General features: G+C 33.4%; 1 protein-coding gene across 2 annotated transcripts; it reads left to right on the top strand.

The window, feature by feature from the left end:
* Window positions 1-70: 70 nt before the first annotated feature.
* Window positions 71-23848, top strand: LOC121371121 (sorting nexin-6-like). 2 transcript variants are annotated; one of them, XM_041496785.1, is made up of 13 exons: window positions 71-75; window positions 168-218; window positions 3191-3289; window positions 4320-4430; window positions 4770-4891; window positions 7025-7148; window positions 7865-7960; window positions 8343-8448; window positions 9230-9305; window positions 19763-19802; window positions 20962-21208; window positions 22942-23027; window positions 23385-23848. In XM_041496785.1, exons 1-13 carry the CDS (start codon window positions 73-75, stop codon window positions 23436-23438), a joined length of 1215 nt encoding a protein of 404 aa, XP_041352719.1. In that variant the 5' UTR covers window positions 71-72; the 3' UTR covers window positions 23439-23848. The 2 variants fall into 2 exon arrangements, with proteins under 2 accessions (XP_041352719.1, XP_041352718.1); XM_041496784.1 differs by having other exon boundaries at window positions 3188-3289.
* Window positions 23849-24557: the final 709 nt, after the last annotated feature.

Below are 24557 nucleotides of genomic sequence, written 5' to 3'. Positions count from 1 at the left end.
TAAAGTGTCGAAAATAATATTTATTACAGCTTTACTTATAACACAAAATCACGTGATAAAATTGCAGCCATGATGGTGGGTGTGCGTCGTCTGTTTTTCTTGTGTATAATATTATAAATTCATACTGCGGTTTCATTTTGTTTAATGCATTGTTTTATTTTTTTTAGGATGGAATTGATGACAGCCCTGACCTTCTTGCCGATGAATCGGGTGGCAAGGTAACGTATTTTTGTTTGTTTTTTTTAACCGTGGAAATGTGTGTTGTATCCTGATGCAATGGGTTTTCGATGGCGTAGCTAATGCATCAATAAAATTAAGAATGCTAATAAACTGCGTACATTTCGGAACATAAGGCATTAGTCCACAACACACTGTTGTGTTTTATGGCCACTAATGCAGTAAATGATTAACAGACACTTGGGATATGGGGGGTGGGGGTGGGGTGGGGTGAAGGTCAAGCTGAATTTGTATTTCTTGTTAAGCCTTTAAAAGTTTAATGGGCTACATCCTTGTTTTAGAGATGACACATGATTTTAAGATAGGCTATTTGTTTTGAACCATCTTTTTCGACGTTAATATCTTCATCTAAATCTCATTAATGAGACACTATTAACAATAGCCTGAGTACTCTGACTGTAAGAGAGCTAGACGGACATTTGGACATAAATATACTCTCATTACAGTCAGAGACCAAGCTATGTATTTTTTTGTCAATTCCCGACAACCAAAAAGTTGGCAAAGATTTCTGCTCTAATACCACAACAATCCTATGTTTGACGTCAAATACCTTTACATCGATCATTTTCGAGTTAACTGATTAAAAAAAATCAACATATTAATCACTAATGCACATAGTACAGAAAGAAATCTGACAGCACCCACATTCAGCTATGCTTCGTGACACAAGAATTACAAAGCTCGGTGACCTATTTTGTGACATAGATCACGTGATCGCCCACTGGGCGATTCTGCCTAGTAGATGGAATGGCTGAGTGGGCGATCATGTGACGGAACGTCACGATATAGGTCGGCGAACTTAGAATTCTGCTGTCCGGAGTTTGCCGAAGCTTAGCTGAATGTGGGTGCTGTCGGGTTTCTTTCTGTAGTGTGTGTATTACTGATTAATATGTGGATTTTTTTTAATCAATTAACTCGAAAAATGATCGATGTAAAAGTATTTAAAGTCAAATATATGATTGTTGTGATATTAGAGCGGAAATCTTTGCCAACTTTTTGGTTGTCGGGAATTGCCAAAAAAATACATAGCTTGGTCTCTGACTGTAATGAGAGCGTATTTATGTCCAAATGTCCGTCTAGCTCTCTTACAGTCAGAGTACTCGGGCTATATTAACAAATACAAAAAGGGAAGAAGTTACATTTAATGACTATTCTCTTCCAGAAACTGGATTCACCAAAATAGTCGTATTTTGTAAGCATGGCTAAAAACTGACTACTGCATTATTTTCATAAAAGTAGCATTTATTTTTTTGGGGGGGGTGTTCAGACTGCTTAACTTGTAGCCTGAGTACTGAGTACTCTTGACTGTAAGAGAGCTAGAAAGACATGTGGACGGTTATGATGCTGTCATTACTGTCGGAGACCAAGCTATGTAATTTTTGCCATCGTTGCCAACCAAAGAGTGGTAGTAGGGGCGGGATGTAGCCCACTGGTAAAACGTTCGCTTGATGCATGGTTGGTCTGGGGTTGATCCCTGTCGGTGGACCCATTGGGCTATTTCTCGTTCCAGCCAGTGCACCACGAGTCACTGGTATATCAAAGGCCGTGGTACGTGCTATCCTGTCTTATATATATATATATATATATATATACACCCATATAAAAGATCCCCTGCTGCTAATCGAAAAAAGTAGCCCATAAAGTGGTGACAGCGGGTTTCCTGTCTCAATATCTGTGTGGTCCTTAACCATATGTCCGACGCCATATAACCGTAAATAAAATGTGTTGAGTGCATCGTTAAATAAAACATGTCCTTTCCTTCCTTACCAAAGAGTAGTAAAAAATTCCCGCTGTAATACCAAAACAATCCTATGTTTGACGTCAAATACCTTTACATCATCATTTTCGAGTTCCTTGATTAAGAAAAATCCACATATTAATCACTAATACACACACTACAGAAAAAACCCTGACAGCACCCACATTCAGCTAAGCTTTGGGAAACTCTTGACAGCAGTTTACTAAGGTCACTGACATGACATATATCGTGACATAGCATTACATGATTGCCCACTTGGTGAATCTTTCTTCCAGGGGCCGTCTCATAAAAAAAATACAACAAAATTAAAATTGACTTTATGCGCAAAACAAGAAAAATCTTTTTTTCTATGCATAATTTTTGCAGCAAAAAAATTACAGGGCTAGCTCTGGATGAGCAAAACATATTGCCAAATTATCTTAAAAAATGCTAAATCAGTTATTTTTCAACAAAATAACCAATTATTACATGAAATTTGTTCGCCAAATTTAAAGTAAAATTGGCCAATTGTTCCTAAGATTCGCAATTGGCAAATTTTGGCAAATGGCAGAGCTAGCCCTAAAAATGACGAATACTATTTATTTAGAGCAGGTAATCACCTTGTGAATCATACGTTGCTAGAACTGAAGTAGTAAAAACATTCTAAGTGTGCCTACGATGCATTTACAAAAGAGAATGTACTCATTACACCATCTGTACCCTTGACATAAAATTTATATTTGCATAAAGTTTTTATATAATATTAACTTTATAATAAAATTATGAACTATGAGTTATACAGTTTAAATCTGTGTTACTAGAGTAGAGGGTGGGACGTAGTCCAGTGATAAAATGTCCACCTGATGCGTGACTGGTCTAGGATTGGTCACCATCGATTGGTCCATTGGGCTATTTCTCTTTCTAGTCAGTGCACCACAAAGGCTGTGGTATGTACTATCCTTGCTACTAATGGAAAAATGTAACAAACTAACTTTAACTGTGATACCATATACTTTGTATTCTTAATAACAAGTAAAATGTGTTATTTCTACTTCTGTTTTCAAGTAAGCGCTGCAAGGCATTTGACAAAATACCTATGGTAAACATCAAAAGACTAGAGAAAGAATAGTTTTTTCACAAAACACATTGCTGAATTTGAAATTGACACTAAAAAGTCTAAAATCATTTTGTATTTTTTAATTTTCTATATAGCAGAGATCAGACACCGTTGATTTGACCGACACATCCTTGATAGTGGACATTTCAGATGCTCTCAGTGAACGAGACAAGGTTAAATTTACTGTTCATACAAAGGTAATTATTTTTTCATCGTCATATTGTAATAGATGCCAGCTGATAATGGTATTTGTATATTGTATTGTCACCACCATGTTTGTTGTATATAATTATTTATATTGATAATACTAATATTATCAGTGTCATGCTCAACCCCTGCAATTAAGAAAATGTCTATGGCAAAAAACATGCTATTGAAAAAACCCATGAATAGTCCTAGGCAAAAACGTGCCATGGAGAACTAAAAAGCTCACAGCATTGCCGAATGTCATGGGCAGTTGCAGGGGTTGCATGCTTGAATAACAGGATTCAAACTTAATGGTGGCACTGATGGCAGTTGCTGTAGTTGTGTTATGAATAGCTATAACAGTATTTTCCCAGGATTTTAGTTCAGAGAGTTGCCAAAATAGTTGAATGTAAACTAAGTGAAAATACTTGAAATGTTTAGAAAATTTGTTGCTTTTAGATGCATTCTGGAGTACATATTGGTGTCATGTACCCGTATATAGAAAGATATATTTTAAGATGTTTCAATAATAATGTTTATTATTATTTGCATTTAATGTCAAAACAATAATTTAAGAAAGAAGTATGGAATTATTTTACTACTTAGCACAAACATATAATATATTCTACTGAATTACTGATGGCATAGATCAGGGATTTATTAATAGGGCTGTTCCCATCTGCAATGCAACAAATGTCATGTGACATAATCAGGTTGATATCGAAACTGAAGAAAGACAGCCAATTAATATTAATTATTTTTAGAGGAGTGAAGCTGCGATGGTGCAAAGGACTGCCCACTCCAATTAAAACAATAGAACTGTATTATTTTTTAATATTTACATTTAAAGCAACATTTAGTATTCTTCACATGCATATATCAGCTCAAGTTGGTCTATCGCTGTCACTAACCACATAAACCAATTGTATATGGTAAATGTGTAAATTACCACCGTTTAATTCTCAAATTGCAGAAAATTGGCTAATGCTTATGATAATACTATTATTATTATCTAATGAAAAGCCTTTTTACTTCCAATAGACAACTCTTCAGCAATTCCGGAAACCTGAATTTTCTGTTGTTCGCCAGCATGAAGAGTTTATTTGGCTCCATGATCGATACATTGAAAATGAAGAGTATGCAGGTATCATTGTAAGTAACAGATGTTTATCTACGTATTTTTGACATGAAATATAAAATTGGAAAATATATTACATATATATAGCATGCTATATATCAAGTACATCTTTATATTGTTTACTGTGAATTGACCATACTCATATTACATTCTGTTTTCTTTAGACCATAAATATGTATTTTTAATTGGATGAATTATGAACCCAACCTTGATCAATTCACCATGTTAGGTTAACTACATATAGGTAACACAACCAGGTATAACACTCTGAAGCACATAATGTAGTTATGGATAATAAAATAACATAAAAAATAGTAAGTACATATATTATTTTAGCATTGTTTATTGTCTAGATTCCACCAACACCACCAAGACCAGATTTTGATGCCTCGCGAGAGAAGCTGCAACGACTGGGTGAGGGTGAAGGGACCATGACTCGAGAAGAGTTTGTCAAGATGAAGCAAGAACTTGAGGCGTAAGGATTTTCATTTAGTAATTACTCTGAGAAACCCGACTTAATTCCTGAGGCAGTACATTTGTAGATGGGATGATTTTTCACAGTTGCAGAAATATTTATGAAATTGTGGAATTCAAATTATTTGTAAGAAGTAGATTTTATTTTATTTCATTAATGTACAAAAATTTAATGTCTCTCTCATGCAAAGTTATTAAAGGTTTATAGTACTAATTTAGTATTAACAGGGCGTCTAGATTTTTTATAAAATCCACTAGCCATGGGATCAGTGATTTAAAAAATGTACTAGCCACGATTAAAAATTCATTAGCCCTACTTTAATTTAATACATAACGAATTAAAGTTCAATTCTTTTTTCAATGGTTAATCAAGTATCAACATATTTATTGTTAAGGGTGCAATTAATTTTTTTTTTAGAAGTATCAATAATTATATAATAATTTCAAAATAAATCATTCACCTGTTTTCGTGTTTATAAACGCGAAGTAGGTCAGCCTTATTGATATTAAGAATGTTAAAACCAGTCTAAAAACACCTTTCCCGCATTTTAAAAATTATAGTAAACAGTATAAATGTAATTATTTTTGTTCGGTTATTTTTTATTTAAACCGAAAAAGAAAACAGACAAATGCAAACAAAACGAATATGTTACACCTTAATTGACAGTCATTCCAGTTCACAATTGTCACATTGTTATAAAAAATAAAAGCGAAATAAGATCCATGTGTGTGCACAATCTACCCGAGAAAAATTAAATCCATGTAGGCATCTTAGCCATGCATGACAATGAACATGTATGCATCTGCAGTACTGTGCCACTCAAGAAAACGATTCCGAAACTCATCATGAGATGGGTCATATGTGATCATTCATTTTCATAGTAATATTTTTAACAAGACAAAACAAAAAAGTACTAAAATAATTCTGGGACAATAGTGTAGCGTTTAGGGGCTAAAAGCGAGGTCATGGGCGGTTTATAAATAGCGGGGTCTACGATCCACATCTACTGCGCCGAATCACCGGACATGCAAATCGTTTTGGATACAAGGGGGTGCCTATATTTATACACCATTTTAAAATGTTTATTTACTATAGACATAAAACATTTTGTAGTGTATTTCAAATTATGCACTTCTTCATTGGTGAGAGACGCATTTTATTAAATATTTCACAATGTTCACATAGAAAATGGTCCTTGAAAGCTTAGGTGCGCCGATACACCGGACAGCACTGTAATGAGATATGTCACCTAAAGAAAAGAGATAGAGCTTAAAACACTAACATTTGGAGGTTGGGTGGGGGCAGGATATTCATATTTACAAAATTGACTTAACTGCAACATTTAACTTCTGTTTTTTTCACTAGCTGTCGGGCATAGTAGTTATTTACTAGTCTAGCCCAACATTGAATATCACTAGCCATGGGAGTGGGGCTACCATAATCTAGAAACCAAGAGTATTATTTAGAATGTTATATTTTTCAATAAATGACTTGTACTATTTTTTGTATACCAACCCTGATGGTCATATACTATAGAACCAGCAAAGAACTTTCTTCACTTGTTTGCATACATATCGAATAGTGTACGTGAATGTGTATGTCTCCTACATTTGTACACTTTCAGGGCTTCTACATTATGGTTGCCCCACTCCCATGGCTAGTAATATTCAATGTTGGGCTAGTAAATAACTAATATCGCTATGCCCGATGGCTAGTGCAAAAAAAAGAAAAAGTCAAATATTGCAGTTGTCTATTTTGTAAATATAAATATCCTGCCCCCCCCCCCCCCCACACCCCACCCACCCACCAATGATAGTGTTTTTAAGCTATACCTCTCTCTTTAGGTGACATATCCAATATTTACTATTCTTCAGTAAAATTGTATCAACTTAAAGTAGGGCTAGTGTATGTTTAATCATGGCTAGTTAATTTTTTTATACACTGATCCCATGGCTAGTGGATTTTATAAAAATTCTAGAAGCCCTGAGTTTTTTCATTTGTAGTGTCATATCTTCTGTAAAGAAAACACTATAACCACTTGTCTTTATATATATATTTAATACTTTTTTGTTAATAAAATACAAGGTAATAGAAAATACAATCTCAGTTTGATATTCTTTTTTCCTTCTTCAGAGAATATCTTGCCACGTTCAAGAAAACTGTAGCTATGCATGAAGTTTTCCTGCAGAGATTGGCTGCCCATCCAGCTCTTCGTGTTGATGTCAATTTTGAAGTGTTTTTGGAGTTTGAGGGAGATGTAGGTTCTTTTTAGTTTGTTTCTTCTAAAATCTGCATTAGTATATGAAGTGTGTCGTTGAAAAAGTAAAAACATTTGTTAGCTCATAGTTTTTCTTTAGTTATTACCAGTAATTTAATTGTATTAAAAATGAGAAAATCAATATTCTATGAATACCAAAAAAAAGAAGAAAGTATTTGTAAGCTCATACTATGAAATGAAAATGCAATTATATTTGTTAAAAAGTAAAAACACTTTTGATACGTTAAGACAAATCTGAATATGTAACCCACTAAAAACTGAATACAGTATGATTAGCTGTTGCAGAGCTCGAACTTAACAACGGCACCGACAGCAATTGCCATTGTTGAGATATAAATTGCCATAGGCAGGGAGCATCACTGATGGCACTTTTATGCCGCTGGTAAAGCTCTTCAACAGTGGCAAGATGTATACACCTGGTGTACATTATCTGCTAGTATTTAATATTTGCACATTTAAAATATGTCTTCATACAGCAAAATAACATTTCAGTCAAGTGTATTTGCTGCAAAAGTCACTTAAAAAAAATTGCCATCGGTAGGCCTTTTCGACCATGGCAATTCTTTTTAAAATTGATATTGGAGACAAATCTTAAGTTCGAGCCCTGTGTTAACAAAACTGAGTTAGGTATTACTTGGAGATCTATATGTCTAGGGAATAAATATATATTTTAAATCAATACTATTGTTTTGCAGTTATCTGTTAGAGGAAAGAACAAAAAGGAAAAACTAGGAGGATTTTTTAAGAGTATTACAAAAACGGCTGATGAAGCTTTATTGTCATCTCAGAAGGTACATGATTGTGCTTAGATTTCAGCCACACTAATTTTCTACACCAGGCCCTGACAGGTGCTGGGTCTGGCAGCCTAAATCTGCCACATAATATTTGTCTGGTATTGCTTAGCTATCTGAAAGTTCCTCTATCTGTATTTAAGAATTACTATAATCATATCTTTTTACAAATGTTTTGATTACTGCTTAAAGGATATTATCATAGTAATCAACTTGATTTTTGTTGTTGATTTTTTATTGTTGTATTAATGTGATTCTATAATAACCAATATACTGACCAAACACTGCAAAACTTGACTGTTATTATATGTAAATCATTTTGTAATGACGATAAGTACTTCATTATTATCTTATATATTCTAATTTTTTTATTACATTTCAGGATGTGGATGAATTTTTTGAGTCGGAAAAAGTATTTCTGATAGATTATCATGTAAAGATTCGAGATGCAACTCTTAAGGGAGACAGAATGACAAAAAATCGTAAAAGTATGTTTCTGATTTTATGAAAAATCTATTTCTGTTTAGCTTTTAGTCAGTTTATTACAGAGTTTGTTCATGAGGCAGGATGGCAATTTGGATCACTATATTTTCGTTATCTTATTCCATTTATTAGTTCAACCAGAGTGGACTATAGGTTTTGTCTTTGTTCTTCAGCCTGTCTGTCTGTCTGTCTGTTAATCTACCCCACATGTAATTTCACAGTCTTTTTTTCAGCTATGCCTCGAGATATTGAGATAAAATTTTGTATATATATAGCTTTATCATGTATCGTTACTAATCAAGTTTGACTTTCATGGTGATTTACCTTTTTTTTTTACAGAACTTAATATATACAGAAATTTGTTTTCTGGACTTATGTCCATCTGTCTGCCCGACATATAGTTTTCCAGAATTGTTTTTAGCAATGTCTCAAGATATTGAATTGAAATTTTGTGTATATAGTTTTATCATGTACTGTTACAGATCAAGTTTGACTTTCATACCAATTTACCCCTTGACCTTTGAAATTAGAAGATACGAAAATTTGTTGGGCCTGATGGAAAATGTATTGCTTTACCAGTACACTCAGGATGCTTATTGATTTTGGATATGATGTGTTTGGAAATATAAATCGGAAGAAAATTCTCTTTAGTGTCCAAATCAAGTGTTCCAGATTTTAGCAATACATACATATATATATAAAAATATCTTAATTGCTTGGATAGTTGTCATTAATTTTTTGTTTATAAGTGAAGACTTCTGAGATGATGTTTATTTTTTGTTTTAGGTGTAGCAGATACGTATATTCAGATTTCATCTGGGTTAGTGCAGTTAGCAACTATTGAAAACACAGAATTAGACAAGTAAGTACTAAAATATTCACAGTCTTCTTTTTTTCTTTACTGAAACGGACTAATAGCCTCTATTAGAAACATACTTATCTGCCCTTGTTTGTCATCGTGCTAAGGGGTCCCAATTAGCCACTAAATTAGTTCCGGCGCGTTACGCTCCAGTCGCTTGCAAGAAAGGCCCTTTGTTACTACTTAATTGTGGAGTAGTTGTCGACTTCTTCTTTTATTTTTTGACTTTAATAAAGTGTTTTATTACTATTATTGTTCGTTAGGTTGTGTGCAATCTCCTTCTTTTACAGAAAAGAAAATGTACAATATGTTTTGTGCTCAACAAAAATACTTACGAACTCGTTAAACGCCACCTTAATGAAGTTTTGATATTTGCAAATACATGTAATATGCATGTTTGTGTATATATCACTGTGTACGAATTGAAGTACATTAATTTGACTAAATGACTAGCTGCGATATTCTGTACCGCTAGCTGCATTATTAACTACGACCTATGAAACTAACGATACTGAAATTCACTTCCTCGCCTAACGATAAGGTTTCTACTATCTGACTCGCAAACAAATCGGAACAGCGAGTCCAGTATCATTGTCAGATGGACATAGTGCAATGGACACAATTTCATGTGCAATTTAATAGTTACGATCGACTATCTACCTGCAATTATTAATATTATGCATAACCATTAATATATATACATATATATATATATATATATATATATATATACATATATATATACATATATGTATGTACGTATATATATATATATATATATATATATATATATATATACATATATGTATATATGTGTGTATATATATATATATATATATATATATATATATATATATATATATATATATATATACATATATGTATATATGTGTGTATATATATATATGTATATATATATATATATATATATATATATATATGTATGTATATGAAGAGCTTAGATGCAAAACACTCCATATCCATTTTCCCTGTTTTGAGTAAATGAGCATTTTTTCTTGAAACCTTGTAATAAAATGAAATCACAGCAAAAATGCGAATATGGATAAAGAATGATAAACTGAAATATTGAGCAAAATTTCAAAAATCAAACTTTATTAACTTTCTTATAAAATACAATTTTTAAATTTATTTTGTTTAAAAATGCTCCATATCCATTAAACACTTTGGATAAAAGATTTCATAACTCACGACTAAAAGCAGGATTTTAAAATGTGCAATGTCTAGAATATTAACAAACATAATACTGAACAAATAATTTAACTTTTGTGACATAAAAGTATTTAAGTTTGGAGGGTTATTTTGTCATAGATGAAAAAAAATATCACCCAATCCCTTCCGTTGTAATAATAGTTTTCCCCATGTTTCTGTTGCATAATGTAGTCCCAAACAATGGATGGTTTTCAGTATGAAGTTGTTTTTATACACTGTTTTGGGGCGGTGTGGGGCCAGAGATAAAAGTTCATTAAATTCCATATTTTAAACAGTGGTCTCTCATGTCAATCGCCTGAACTGTTAGTCACTATCATCATCACTCTGCTCCTGTCTGCCAGCTTCAGATAGTTCCTGGTAGAAAGCCTTAACATTTGGAAGAACACCAATGTTATCTATCAACTTCAACACATCAGCTTTCTTTACTTCTGTTACACAGCTAACCATAGGAAGAACACTTGGTCTGAACTGCGCCCATGTCTTCCCTTTTTTCAGTAGTCCATGGTAGCAGAATTCTCTGTTGTATACCGCACGAAATCCAAGTTGGTCTCCATTAATTTCTAGGCATTTTGCTTGACTTATTTTAAACCCACGTTGGACTTTAGTTAGACGTTTCACTTCATTCTTATAGTTAAATGATTGCCAGTCATCCCCATAGACATGTACTGTACCATGGCGCCTCAGTACAGCTAGATAATCCTCGGGTAACAAAATTGTGTCGATTTTCTTCAACTCTTGCCCGATCCGCCCAAAAACACGATCTGCTGGCAAGAAACTGTGGCCACGAACAGGGAAGTAGTAACTGATGTGAAGTTCTGGCTGCTTTTGGTTTCACAGGGAAAACAACATTGACAATAAAGTAATGTTCTTGTTTTGTTTTAACAAGAATATGAAAATAGGTGGAGTTTCTTCTTATCACGAAGTAAACCTGGCATTTTTCCATCATTAAAAAAGTGCCATAGAGCTGATGAAGTCATGCCAAGAGTCCTTTCTATTTTTTGTGTTCCATCCAGATATATAGAGCAATATCTTCTTTCTGCTGAGGTTCATTTCGTCCATGATGCTTAACAACACCAAATACATACATGTAGAGTTGTTGTGAATAGTATGACTGGCCAATAAGGGACTTAGGTAATACTAAGTTCTGCATGATGTCAAAACACACAGTGACACTGTCCTCAACTAGATTGAGCAAGTCATAAAACATTCTTGCCTTACGATGATGTAGCATGTAGTGTATCGCATCTCTTCTCTTCTCTTCATCAGTGCTATCAGGATTTTTAAGTCTGAACTTAAACTGGACACAAGAGCTACAGATATCAGTAGCTGGATGGCCAAACCCGAGATTAAAGTCGTACTGGAATACACTGTAATACAGCGAATATGAAACTTGAATATGATTTTGTTCTTCAAAGAATATTTGCATCTTCTTAATGTTCAGGTCACTTGGTAGATATTTGCGCGTTTTCTCTCCTCAGTGAGCGTAGTGGCTAGCTCGACACATAAATGACTGTATAGGATCTCGAATGGCTGCTTTTTTTTGCTCCAGTTCATCATTTTGTCGGTGTCCACCTCTCCTCTCCGGTCTGGGATTACCTGTGTTTAAACAGTATCGGGCAATATGCTGAACACGATCTTTTGACACTGCTGAAATAGAGAAATACTTTATGTAGATGTATGTTAAAATTAGCATTATTTTCAAACATGATTCATCCCCAATACACCCTACAAAACTGAGTCATAGGTAAAATGTTTGGTAACATATTTCTGTTTAAATACTAACATACATCCCGTTTCAAAAAATAAGTTTAAGTTTACTAGCCTAGTATTTATGCCATGAACGTTGGGAGGGGAGGGGTTCGAAAACGGCACACAACACTTTTTAATCAGTGTTTATTTGCTGTCAGATAATGAGAGGAAAACCTGTCACTACACAGTTGGCTACGCTTTTCGATTAGCAGCAAGGGGTCTTTTACATGTATATGCGCCACACCGTCGACAGGATAGTACATTCCACATTCTTTGTGGCTGCAATGAAAAATAGCCCAATGGGCCCACCCATATGTCACTTTTACATTGACAAAAATCAACGGCGCGGCAAAAAAAGTGACTGTAAATGGGTTAACCGGGTCTGGCCCAGTTCCTTTTCCTGGTGGGCCAGGGCCGGTTGGAAGAGGTAGGTTCAACCCGAGTCGAGCACGGTTCGGCATGAAAAACGTGTAATGTAAACGCGAACCGGGCCAGGCCTGGTTACTTGAGGTGTGCATGCTTGCAATATGATCCTGGTAAAATATTAAGTGCAATGACTTCAAAACTGCAATTTGACGTCATGATTGGAACCTATAATTTTTGCATAATGCTACAGAAGCTGCGCTATTGACATGGCAGTAGTGTAAATATGGTTGAGAATTGTACTACCTTTACGGCAAGACAGCTTTAATTAACGCATCAATGAAATGAATTGTTTGCATAGTGTTTTGCCAACGACATAATGGCGTTTTACGAAAATTACAGTGGTGTGTCTACTTTTTGTGCCCCTAAGACTAAACTAAGCATGCATGCAACAATTTCTTCTCAAAATTACAAAATAAATAAGAAAGATTTACTAACCTCAAACAGTGGCCATTTATCTTTTATTTACACACCCCAGAAAGAAAACACAAAGTTGCATTTAATATTGAAATCTGCCTCTGTGGGTACAACAGTGGATCTTTAATAAACACAAAAACTTACCCAAGACAGAACAAAATGTTTTTCTGCAAACTTGCACCTTCTTAGTAAGTAGGTTGAACTTGGTTGATACATTACGTGGACATTTTCTGTCATTGTTCAGCACACGAAGTCGTTTAGGTTTGCTTATGTCCAGATAACTCAACAGTGCTGCATCTTGTATCACTTTATCCTGAGAAGAATAAAACGGTCTGTTGCAGTAGGCAATGTCATCTGAGGTGAGTTTACCTGCCATGCATACATTTACTACAGTACCATGTGTGCACGTAATCAATGGCGTTTTGCCGTCGCCACTGTCAAGCATTTTCTTCTTTTTTTCACGCTTGTGGTTCTCAGGATTTCTTATACGCTTCCTTCCAACTGACGATAATACAACTGGCTCGGCGATTTCATCAAAGTCGTTCATTTTACTCTCGGTATCAAATAAAAACTTTTAAAAATCCCGCGCATTAATCTTCATTACCTGGGTGCAGCCATTTTGGATAAATGGTGTTCTCTGATTGGCGTATGGAGCGTTCTGTCTAAAAACTGGACTGGCACATGAAGCGATTTGGAAAAAAATGAGTTTTTCATGAAGTCATTGGATGGGTTAAGGAGCGTTTTGACCAATTTCTGGAATAAGGTCTTGATTTTAATACCAACTAGCTACCAAGACTGCATGTTAACTCAGTTTGCACCAAAATGGCATATGGAGCGTTTTGCATCTAAGCTCTTCATATATACATATACATATATATGTATATATATATATATATATATATATGTATATATATACGTGTGTGTATATGTATATATATATATATATATATATATATATATATATATATATATATATATATATACACAGTCAAACTTTGGCATTTCGATGTTGAATGGACCGAACCACAAAGCTCAAGATATCCGTGGCTCGAGATAAACAAATGATGATACAAATTATGCCAAACATATGTGTTTGCAAACTTAACAACAGTCAACGATATAGTCAGGAGCGATTCGAATATGAACTGTTTGTCTATATTTTCTCTGGACATTTTTGTGAATAGCCTGATATTGCATTGTTCGTTTGAACCATCCTCCTGCCATCTCAGTCTATGTCCGTGAGTATACTAAAGATACTAATATACAAACATCAAACAATCACTTTGCCAAGCTTGTAGACAATACTCGTTACTAAGAACAATATTATTAGTTTGTAACAGGCTCGGATCTGGAGGGGGGGTGTGTGTGTGTGAGGAATTTAGGGAAGAACAAAAATGGCAAATAAAAGCGATAGTCAAAGCAGGTGATTTTTGTTATACTTTGAGGAAAAAACCAACAAAGTGTACCTAGGGACACCAAAATGTGCTCGACATAAGCCTGGTACTCGAGGTTAGAGTGCTCGAGATAACAGCGCTCGATTTGGTAACATTACATAGGGAAAATGCCGGGACCGACAATGGACCTCGAGATATGTTGGGTACTTGAGGTTACCGTGGTCGAAATACCGACGTTTGACTATATAATATATATATATATATATATATATACACATACATACACTGGCGTAGGAAGCAGGGGGGCAAGTGCCCCACACTTTTCAGATAGTTTGCTTTATAATAGTGTAAAAGTGTGGCCCCCTCCCTACACTTTTTGGCTCTGTGTGTGTGTGTGTGTGTGCGTACATCCCCCTGCCTTGCCACCTTCATACACCACTGGTATATGTACATAGATAAAACTTTTTTTTCAAATGTGTGTGTTAGTTTGGGTTATGTTTTTCGTTGTGCATGTGTACTGGTGTGTGGGCTTGTTTTGTAGGCTATTGTTTATTTGGGGGCAGATTTGTCATGCAAGACTAACAAAAATATTTTCACACAGATATTTTGATGTAAAAAAAACAAGTATTGTTACTATAGGTTGATGTTTTTAGGTTAAACTATATTTAGCTGTTATTACAGCAAAATTTATACTATATAATGCAGTGTATATAGGCCTAATCAATTTACAGCAAATGAAATATTTAGTCAAACAGGCGCATGTGCAGGAAATTGTGTAACTGGCTAGTGGTGTTTTTAGGGGAGGGGTTGGGTCATGCGTCCCCAGAAATACACTGAAAACCCCCAAAACAAACAATATAGCACGTGGTGAAGGGGACTGTTCTGATTGGAATATTACATATAGTCCATCCCATCCTACAAAAATGTTTTTGTAAATAATTTAAGTTTGGTTTGACGTGAGTTTTTTGGAAATAACAAAAATATACTATTTTTGTGTGTAATTTAGAAAACAAGCGGCTCAGAAATAAATAACTTGTAAATTCCATAGTATGAAAAATTGTGTTCCCTGTGAGATGCAGGCGCGTATGCAGGGGGGAGGGGTGCGAACGCACCCTCCATAATCTGTCAAGGTCCGTCCGTGGATGTGTAAAAAAAAAAAAATAGTCCTGCTTTCTAGATTTAGAAAAATTTCAGGGGCATGCCCCCGGACCCCAAAGGGCTGTCGATTATGCACCCCTATGTAAATTTCTGCGTATGGGTCTGCCGCACTATCAACATAATGTTTCTGTTATCTGTTAAACGGTTTTACTGTCACACACAATTCATTAAAACTGCAGGTGTGTTTGTATGTTTAAATGAAATTATGATAATTAATGCGAGGCGAGATTGCAGCTTTGACGCAAAAAATAAAACATTTCCATGCAAGAAAACCAAAACAACCAGGGTGTGACAGCTCGCTAGATTCATCTCCTATATTTAACACATGATCAGTTATAACAAAACGCAATTTCATCAACTTAATTTTTACCTGTATCATTCTTTATTTTTAAAGCATAGGTGGGGACATTTATAATGACAGGGATTAGCATGCATAAATCTCAGCTGAAGATTCACAAACAACTGTGACCATCGTTTTTCCAGCTGTGGTTTTGTTCCCGTTGTTGGAAGCTCCCTTTTTCGTAAATATTCCTGCAACCTAACCTTTGTAATCTTTTTTGGAGGCACATTTTCATCGCTGATCCAGGAATTTATATCATGATCATCCATGTTTGTTCAAACCGGAACGCGTCAGAAGTAGAGAGTGGTTAGGAGACGTAACTCTGCCTATTTTTTGTCTTCAAATTTCTAATAGAGGCTATAGTGGTATGTAAAATGATTTAGTAATTTTAATGTGAAATAAATAAATAAATTAAAATGTCCTTGATAGAGCTAATATAATTATTATTATTTAATACACCCATTTACTCATTTAATGCTTCCTGTTTGCTTGAATAATCCTTGTTTAGTGGGTGGCCATTAAATTTTGTTATCAAATATCTATTCTTCTGATTTCAACAAGTATCTTTTTAATGTCTTTTAAGAAACCCTCAATAGATCTGATGGGGATGAAGGTAAGGAGGCATTGTGGATTTTTTGACATAATCTGTTTAAATGTTGTTGTTTTTTTTATAAAGTTTATTGACCCCAGAAAACAAATATAGTAGTGCCAGGGTTGGGGCCCTGGTATCCCTACTTTACAATGATATAATATATACACACACATACACACACACACACACACATACACATATATATATATATATATATATATATATATATATCTACATATCTACATATCTAAATATCTACATATATATATATATATATACACATACATATAGCACATTAATCAAACAGTAATAACGGACATAGATACATGTAAAACATAGTTCATAGTTTTATGGGGTTAACAGAGAAGCTAGAAATAATAGAAATAAAGAGAAGGAAGGAGAGAAAGAAAGAAGACTGAAAGATTGAAGGAAAGAAAAATTAAATTAATTTAAAGGATAAATTGCAGTAGAAAATAGTACATGTATCATTATTATTATTATCATCACCACTACCATCATTACCATTACCATTACTACTACTGTATTATTATTTCACATGTATAGGGATAATGTATAAGATGTATTTTAACTTAAAATCAAAACAGAATAGTAAAAGAGGATGGAAAAAAAGAGTGCTTGGAAGGGTAAGAAACATGTTGTGTATGGAGGAGAAGAAAAAACATTAAAAGAAGGCAGTATTGTGAAAAACAATTAAGGTTTGCTTTGGACGAAATCTATTTCCAGATAACCTAAATTTCTGCTTTTTTTCTGTTGGTAAAAAATGGTATTGTTAAGTTTCATTCAATAAAAAGGTCAAGCCAAGGATTCCATTTTTTATGGAAAGTTTCATAGCTACAATTTTTAAAAAGAATATATTTTTCGATATCAAATTTAGATTTTAACATTTTTAATGCTATTTATATTTTAATTTTTTTTCTGTATTTTCATACTGTAAATATAATACTTGATATTTATAGTTAACCAATTTATGAAGCTACTGTTTTTGTTATTAGTTATACCAAATATGAGATATCTTTGCTGAAATTGATTTCGTTTCCTGTTTTACATAAAATCCAAGATGTTACTTCTTTCCATAAATTATGAACTTTGTCACACTTAAAAAATAAATGTATTAGTGTTTCTGGATAATTGCTACAAAAGCTACAAGCATTAGAATCAATATAATGAATCATGTAAGAATTTGTTAGTCGCCAGGATTCTGTGCAGAATTCTATATTGAAACCATGCTAAGGGTGTATCTTTCACGCTATGGAAAGGGAGAGTATAAAATGTTTCCCATTCCTGTATATTATATATAAACACCTCATTTGCATATTTTATTTATGCTTTTGGTATTATTATTCTAGTATTTAGTATATCATATATATGTTTGCAGCCACTTTTGTCGTTTAACAACATGCTTAGTTTAAATGGGAAAATGGGATTTTTTAATGATGTTAAAATATCATCTGTTAAGTTGTTTAAGTTATGTATAAAGGATTTAGTAACATTTATTAATGAAGCATATTGCAAAAAATTCGTAGGTATGTGATATTTTGCTATGAAATCTGCGTATTTTAGGAAGTCTCCTTGTTCATTCAATAGATCACCTATAAATAAATATGATACCAGTTTTAAGATATTTTTTTATATAAAAATGTGTTTTTTATCTATACATATTTTACTATTGTAACCAGCTGTGTAATGTATCTCCCCACAATTTGTTTAGTATTCGTTCAAGTTTAAAAGTAATGAAATAGTCGCCATGTATAATTAAATCGAGTATAGATATACCTGTAATAGATTTAAAGCGATTAGTCCACTTTGGGTTATTAATAATCATTCGTCGAATCCATGCATTTTTAAGTGCTATAATGTAATTAGTTACGTTTATCATTTTAATTCCGCCATCTTTATAGTTTTGAGTTATTAAACTACGTGCTAACTTTTCAGTACCATTGCGCCAAATAAATTTAAAGAATAATGTATTTAAATATTTGATTAGTGGTTCACTTGGGTTAGGTAAAGCTATAAATAGGTGTATTATTTTTGGAATTATTAAACTTTTTAGAACAGTTATCCTTCCTAAAACAGTAAGCTTTCTAACTGACCATATTTTGGTTAACTTTTCCATTTCTATTTTTTTCGATTCATAGTTTACTTCAATAATTCGGTCTAAATTTACTGAAAAGTTGATACCCAATAAAGTAAACTGATCTGAGCCCCATTCTAGTTTCCATCTGGCATGGTGAAATACTTCCTTTGAATATTTTTTACTTCCTATCCAAATAGCTTTTGATTTAGAATAATTTATTTTGAGTCCAGATACTTCTGCATAATAGTCTAAAATTGACTGTATTGTGTAGAGATTCTGGAGAGCCATCAAGAATAAAACTAGTATTATGTGCATATTGTAATATTAAATATTCCTCTCCATCTATAGTTGTACCTTTAATATTAGGTGAATTTCTAACTATGATGTCGAGGATTTCAACACATAAAATAAATATATAAGGAGATAAGGGATCGCCTTGCCTACAGCCTTTCTAATTTAAATGATTCAGAGAGAAATCCATATTGTATTATACTTGATCGGGAATTATTATACAGTATTTTAATCCAGTTTTTAATTGACATTGTAAAGTTAAACATATCAAGTGTTTTATGTATAAAAGACCAGGATATCGAATCAAAAGCTTTTTCAAAATCAATTAATAGTAGTAGTCCCGGAATGTCATTCATTTCGGTGTAAAACATGATATCGTATATTAGTCTTGTATTTTCACCTATGTATCTACCCTTTATAAACCCAGTTTGATCTTTGTTAATTATTTTATCAAGAACCCTTTTAATTCTATTTGCAATACAGCCAGAGGCCATTTTATAAGTAAATTTAGAAGAGTTATATTCGCCAATTTTTTAAGAATTCTTTAGATTTATTTGGTTTAGGAATACATGTTAAAATACCTAACTTTTGTACGTTAGACATTTCTTTAATACTGTAACTATAATTAATAGACTGAACTATAAGCTGTCCAATATCACTCCAGAAAAAAGAGAAAAAATTCAGCTGTAAACCCACCTGAACTGGGACTCTTGTCATTTTTTTTGTCATTCATAACAAAATTAATGTGTGTATATTTCAATTTTTTTTCAGAGTATTTACTAAAGTAGCAGAAGCCTTGGAAAAAGCAAGAGTAAGTTGTATGAATATCAACCAGATTAATTCTTTGCTAATTACCTATTAACAGTTGACTTATGAAATGCTATATTAATAAGTCGTTATCAGAAGAGAAAAACACCACCACCAATGTTTAGCTTAACTGTGTTAATGTGGTATACTGTACCCTTTACAATTATTATTTTTTTAACATAAAAACATTCTGTTTTAACCAGGCGCTTTCTATTTTGAGTTTTTCTAGATAAAGTGTTTTATTTTGATTCTCTTTGCTTGTGTCTGGCCAAATATGTTTTAGGACATGTAATAAGTCGAGACTCTTTTTACAGAACTTGTTATGTCCAAAATTGGGGAAAAGAGCGATAACTACATAAATTGCTTGTTTGATATACTATGCAAAGTTATATACGAGTTGCGTTAAATTGTTGCTTGTGTTGTAATGTTTTTTCTCTCACATTATGATGATGGCTTGTGGGGTTGATAGGCTGTTACAGTATCTGGAAGTAGATTAAAAAGACATCATAGTTAAAAAATAAAACAAAAACAATACTCAAAGGATGATTTTAGGAAAAGGTTTGTACAGTTGGTAAACTGGATATCATAAGGAAGACTCGAAAATTTAATTTGGAAGCAAATTTTGGAAATTTGAGAAGCACTTCTTGAAAGTAGTATGACATTTTTTTTCAACAGTGGAAAACGTTTATGGCATGTGCTGTAGTCACATCATAGTCAACAGTGGTTTTAGGATTTCATAGTGCTAAGATATCTATAGAAATCCCCAGCCAGGAATATAGATATCAAGTAGTAATTGTACGAAACATATTTTTCTCAAACTGTCATCTCATAAACGAAAAATATTTTAGTAAAATGCTCTTCAGTAACCAGTGAGTTAATTTGCAGAAGTTGGAAGATAGAGTTGACTGTAAGTAATGTGTTTTAATTTGCAAAGGTTACACGGTAAAGTTGACTCTAACCAATGTTATAATTTGCAGAAATGAGAAGGTAGAGATAACTGTAACCAATGTGTTCTAATTTGCAGAAATGAGAAGGTAGAGATAACTGTAACCAATGTGTTCTGATTTGCAGAAATGAGAAGGTAGAGATAACTAACCAATGTGTTCTGATTTGCAGAAATGAGAAGCTAGAGATAACTGTGACCAATGTGTTCTGATTTGCAGAAATTAGAAGGTAGAGTGGCCTCTGATGAAGACTTGAAAATGAGTGATACGTTGAGATACTACATGCGAGATTCAGCAGCAGCCAAAGACTTGTTGTATCGACGGACGCGGTCCTTGGCCGATTATGAAAATGCGAACAAAGCTCTTGAGAAGGCTCGATTAAAAAACAAAGATGTTCAGCAGGCAGAAAAAGCACAAGAAGTCAGTTGCAAAAAGTTTGAGAAGATTTCAGAAACTGCAAAAAAAGGTACTTAAGAAAAATACACATTATACATCGTTTTCACTACCACTGTAATTCTCAATAACTTAAATTTGGAGTTCTTGATAATTTCTGGCCACCTCCCTCTGTCACTTTAGTATTTAGATTAAAAATTTTGGGCAGTATCCCAGTTGGATACTAACATTTCAAAATCTGGTATCCCACCTGAGAATTTAGTATCCCACTTAAATGAAATTCATAAATAACATCGTAAGAAACTTGGACGACACTGTTCTCGTAAAATTGGCAATCAAACAGAATCTGCAGAAAGATTTGCTGCATTTTATTTTTGCATAATAATGACATAAATTAATATTTAGCAGTAATGTATAAGTGTTTCCGACATTACTAATGATAAACCTACCTGTATCAATTTCCTACACACGTGGAATCAATATCTCAAATAAAATTTGAAGGGAGGAAACATCCAACAAAAACAATAGCGACTTAGCGGTTCCCAGTCTATTGCTACCTCGCTAATGCTCCAGTGTAGCATTAGACTAGGTATGAGCTGGGGGAGATATTTTTACGGCATAGCATTAGACTGGATACGAGCTCGAAAATACTTTTACCTAACTTCAGTAAATGACCGACGTTCATTGTTTCAGGGTAAAATGAAAATGCAGGATTAAAAAAAACCCCAACAACAATGTTACATTACATTAGTATCCTGGTGGGATACTGGGTTATTGAAGTCTGGTATCCAAAATTAAATTCTGGTATCCCCGGGATATCGGGATACCGTTAATCTCGAACACTGCATCTTCTGTGGAACAGTTAAGCTCTTTGAAGATAACCATCTGCATATACAAGGGTGCCAGATTTCTTTCTTAGAAATAAAGTTAAAAAGCAAACACTAACTTTTCTTCTGAAAATAGTGAAGAATACAAAAAGCCTATCTCAAATTAGGAGTTGCAGGATACTCTTCAGAGCCTTTGATACTTAGTATACGAGATGAAATCCATTATCAGTTACCAAAACATTTACATGAATGTTGTGTAATGATTTTGTTATCTGGAACATGTGATCAAATGTAGACAAAACATTTGATTATCATGTTAGATTTTATTAATTTTGCTAGGGAACTTTCCTTCAAAGCATCCAAGTCTCTCCTCTTCTTTTTTTTTCACTGTAACCAGTACTACATGAATGTTTAATTACACCTCGGACCAATCTAACCTACAGCTATTTAGTGTCTCACATGGGTGGACTCTCAGGACCAAGTATTTGTCTGGTTTCTAGAGGTATCCAGTTTAGAGAGGTTAATTTCTGTACTATTCTTTAAAAAAGGACCTTGAAAACTGTCCATTTTTGGAGGAATTCTAGTTTACAGAGGGTCTGGTTTTGAGAGGTTTCACTGTATTATTGCTGTTATGTCACATGGTCTAGAGGGATATAGAAATCCACTGCTTCCACATAGGCTACTACTACCAAATAGCAGCTAGGATCTTTTGCATTCACTTTTTTCATGGCTGCTAGAAAATACATGTAAAAGACATAATGGAACGGATAACCTATTTATTAACTGGTTTACTCCTCATTTTCTGTCTACCAAATGTGGCATTTAGCATGTGTATCAGCTGAATAAACTCTAATTAAGCAGTTCTTTCTACATGAAAGAATTTCATAATTTAAAAATGTTTTTTTTTAGGTAAATTGTAAAAAAAATCTACATTTTCAAATGACTAAGTGTTATAATTGTTTTGTTTTTTCTTTCTCAGAACTGACAGAATTTAAATCTAGAAGAATAACATATTTCCGTAAAAATTTGGTTGATCTTGCGGAATTACAGTTAAAGCATGCAAAGGTGAGTTTTTGTTTTTGTTTTTTGTTTTTTGTTTAATAATTTCCTACGTTTTTTTTTATATTCTTACAAAAGGATACATCATAAATACAATTTTAAAACAGCAAGATTGTGAAAAAGAATGTGACACTGTAGTAGTTTTATATACAATTTAATAGTGATAGAAGCATTTTTTAGTTTATTGTTTCAGTTCCTGATATTGTGTTAACAGTTGTCCTGGCTGTATCTAATATTAACATCACACTGTATCATTTAACACTGAAAATTTTGCCATATAAGAAATTAAGAAATAATAGAAATCCAATTAAATCTGTTATTATCTGATAACCAGTTGGTACATGTTTAACTTTTCCTTTACAGGCTCAGGTTCAGCTACTGAAGAATTGTATAACTGCTTTGAAGGACGAGCCCTAGGTTTTTCTTTGATTGGTGCCTTTGGTGTCTTGGAACATGAACCACGTGATCAACTGGTGCCTAGTGCACCTGTCCATAATCAACCCATACTTGCCACTGGACAAGTGTCTGCTACCATGTCTCTATATTACATACAGGCATTTGTTAGGCAGTAGTTATCAAAGGCAGTGAAAGAATGGAATATTAAATTGCAGTGGTATTAGTGAATTTTATGCCATCTTGTAGAGGTTGATGGTTAAAAGCCCAAGTTTGGTGTTTTTCTGCACAAATTGTTGAAACATTACTGGACAAATTGGATTTAAATAAACAATGGATGAAGGCAAGTTCTACTGACAGGAATCATGTTTGATTATATTCCTGTCAAGTATTAGAAAGAAACACTTTTGGTAAAATAAAACTGCAGTAACATGTCAAAGACTGTTGCATTATTGTTTGTTATGTGGAACAAAGGCCACTCTGGATGCAGAAATATGTTTAACTTGGAAATGTTTATGCTCAAATCACCTTATAAAATACCATTTTATTTTGAGGTTTTTGACGGCTGCAAATGGGCCAAACATTAAAAAACAAAAAAAACATGTTGGTTATATTTTATAAAATATTTGTTGCTGGTATCATACACCATATTTTACAGTAGTTATATTTGTTATGGCCATTATTTTCAGAAGTATTTTTAAAGATAGCTTGTTTCGATTAACTTTTCTTGAGTTTTAAATTTATTATTATTTTCTTTGCCCCATTATATTTTAAAAAAACCCATTCTGTAAATGTATTGTTTTGTTACCTGATCAGTTATAGAAGTAGTAGTTCAGTTACACATTTCTACTGGTAATCATATTTAAAAGTGTTGTGTTTTTTTGTCTTTTTCGAGACTGCCACATTGTAAATAATCAAAAAGTTATAACTGGGCATAGTCTTGGGTTCTTTCAATCATGAGACATGTTAAGGAGGGTGGGAGATCACAGTTGCTCACCAGACCAGTCAAATTGTTCCTGAGCACTAGGCCTCCTAAAATGCCACTGGTGTGCATATGAAACACTTTCTGGTATAGGGAACCTATTAATATTTCAAAGAAGCAAGAATGGGTTTGCGAATGCATTCTCATTCTCATATCCTATT

This window comes from Gigantopelta aegis, chromosome 4 (assembly GCF_016097555.1).
Source record: "Gigantopelta aegis isolate Gae_Host chromosome 4, Gae_host_genome, whole genome shotgun sequence".
In the NCBI taxonomy this organism is placed as follows: Eukaryota; Metazoa; Mollusca; class Gastropoda; order Neomphalida; family Peltospiridae; genus Gigantopelta; species Gigantopelta aegis.
This window is presented reverse-complemented; position numbering and strand designations above follow the sequence as displayed.

Coding starts and splice junctions, on each gene's coding strand:
- LOC121371121 (XM_041496784.1), top strand. Junction 4,431..4,769: donor AAGAGTATGCAGGTATCATT/GTAAGTAACAGA, acceptor TTTATTGTCTAG/ATTCCACCAACACCACCAAG. Junction 21,209..22,941: donor TTCAGAAACTGCAAAAAAAG/GTACTTAAGAAA, acceptor TTTCTTTCTCAG/AACTGACAGAATTTAAATCT.